Source organism: Austrofundulus limnaeus, unplaced genomic scaffold, assembly GCF_001266775.1.
Source record: "Austrofundulus limnaeus strain Quisiro unplaced genomic scaffold, Austrofundulus_limnaeus-1.0 Scaffold1462, whole genome shotgun sequence".
In the NCBI taxonomy this organism is placed as follows: Eukaryota; Metazoa; Chordata; class Actinopteri; order Cyprinodontiformes; family Rivulidae; genus Austrofundulus; species Austrofundulus limnaeus.
Genome location: NW_013953864.1, coordinates 13,517 through 14,912, shown reverse-complemented (window position 1 = coordinate 14,912; position 1,396 = coordinate 13,517). Strand labels below are relative to the sequence as shown.

The 1,396-nt window shown below is 47.0% G+C and overlaps 1 protein-coding gene across 2 annotated transcripts in view; it reads right to left on the bottom strand.

The window, feature by feature from the left end:
• Window positions 1–1,396, bottom strand: part of LOC106535468 (matrix metalloproteinase-16) — a gene marked incomplete at its 3' end in the record, with an annotated part of 32,416 nt that overhangs the window by 22,647 nt on the left and 8,373 nt on the right. For both annotated transcript variants that reach the window (XM_014032474.1, XM_014032476.1), the window contains 1 exon segment: window positions 704–1,008. In XM_014032474.1, the coding sequence (XP_013887928.1) occupies window positions 704–1,008 (305 nt within the window).

Genomic DNA, 1,396 nt, shown 5'->3' with positions numbered 1-1,396 from the left:
AGCTGAAATGAGCAGAACAGTAGCTGCAATGAGCAGAACAGTAGCTGAAATGAGCAGAATAGCAGCTGAAATGAGCAGGACAGTGGCTAAAACGAGCAGATTAGTAGCTAAAATGGGCAGAACAGAAGCTAATATGAGCAGAATAGTAGCTAAAATGAGCAGAATAGTAGCTGAAATGAGCAGAACAGTAGCTGAAATGAACAGAACAGTAGCTGAAATGAACAGAACAGTAGCTGAAATGAACAGAACAGTAGCTGAAATGAACAGAACAGTAGCTGAAATGAACAGAACAGTAGCTGAAATGAACAGAACAGAAGCTGAAATCAGCTGAACTATGAAAGGGGGCGGGGCAATGTGGATTCTTCAGTGACATGCTGCATCATCAGAGAGGTTTTGCTTTTATCATCCATCCTTCCTTCAGATCTACAGTTCTGTCTCTGAAGGACACAGTGGGTCCAGGTCCAGGTTCTGATTCTGGACCCAGAAATCTGCATCAGAACCCAGAAGAAACCACAGCTGCTGGAGACGCTCCTAAAACCACAGAAAGACCCTCAGAGTGCTCAGAGGTCAGCCTGACGAGCTGAGGGGCTCTGAGGACTATTAACTACCCAGCATGCATTTCACCTCGTCCCTCCCGCCCTACAAACGACAAACAACAAACAACAACAAAACAACCTCCACCACCCGGCGGCCCAGCTCCTACCGTCATGGTGAGGGTTCCCCAGGGTCCACGGCTCGTCTGAGTCAAAGTGCGTGTCGCCTCCTATTCCAGGTCCGGGGAAGTAGGCGTGGGCCAGGAAGCCCCCCTCGCCGTCGAAGGGCGAGCTGTCACCGTGGAAACCCGAAGCGAAGATGATGGTGATGTCCACGTCCTTCTTGGTCCGCTCCAGCTCGCTGTAGGGGACGGCCTCGAAGCGCAGCGGCGTCACGCTTTGCCACACGTCGAAGGCTCGCCGGATGGCGTCGTGCGTCTCGTCGGCGCCAACTTTGGGCGTCACGTTCTTGATGCTGCGAGAGGAAAGAGACGTTAGACAGGAAGTCTTCAAAATAAAATCACATAAAAACTGTTCTGATACAGAAACACAACCCGTTTACTCTGCTGCACTTCAGAACCAAGCACAAGCTAAAATGAGCAGAACAGAAGCTAAAATCAACAGAAGCTAAAATCAACAGAAGCTAAAATCAACAAAACAGAAGCTAAAATAAGCAGAAAAGAAGCTAAAATGAACAGAACAATATCAATATAAATTTTACCATTGTTTCATCATTTGCTTAATTTATGTATTGTGCAGTCTATTTTCCCTGATGCCTGGAAGTTTGCTCAGATTACTCCCATTTTTAAATCAGGTGATCCAACAGAAGTTTCAAACTATCGGCCAATTTCTGTTCAAACTAT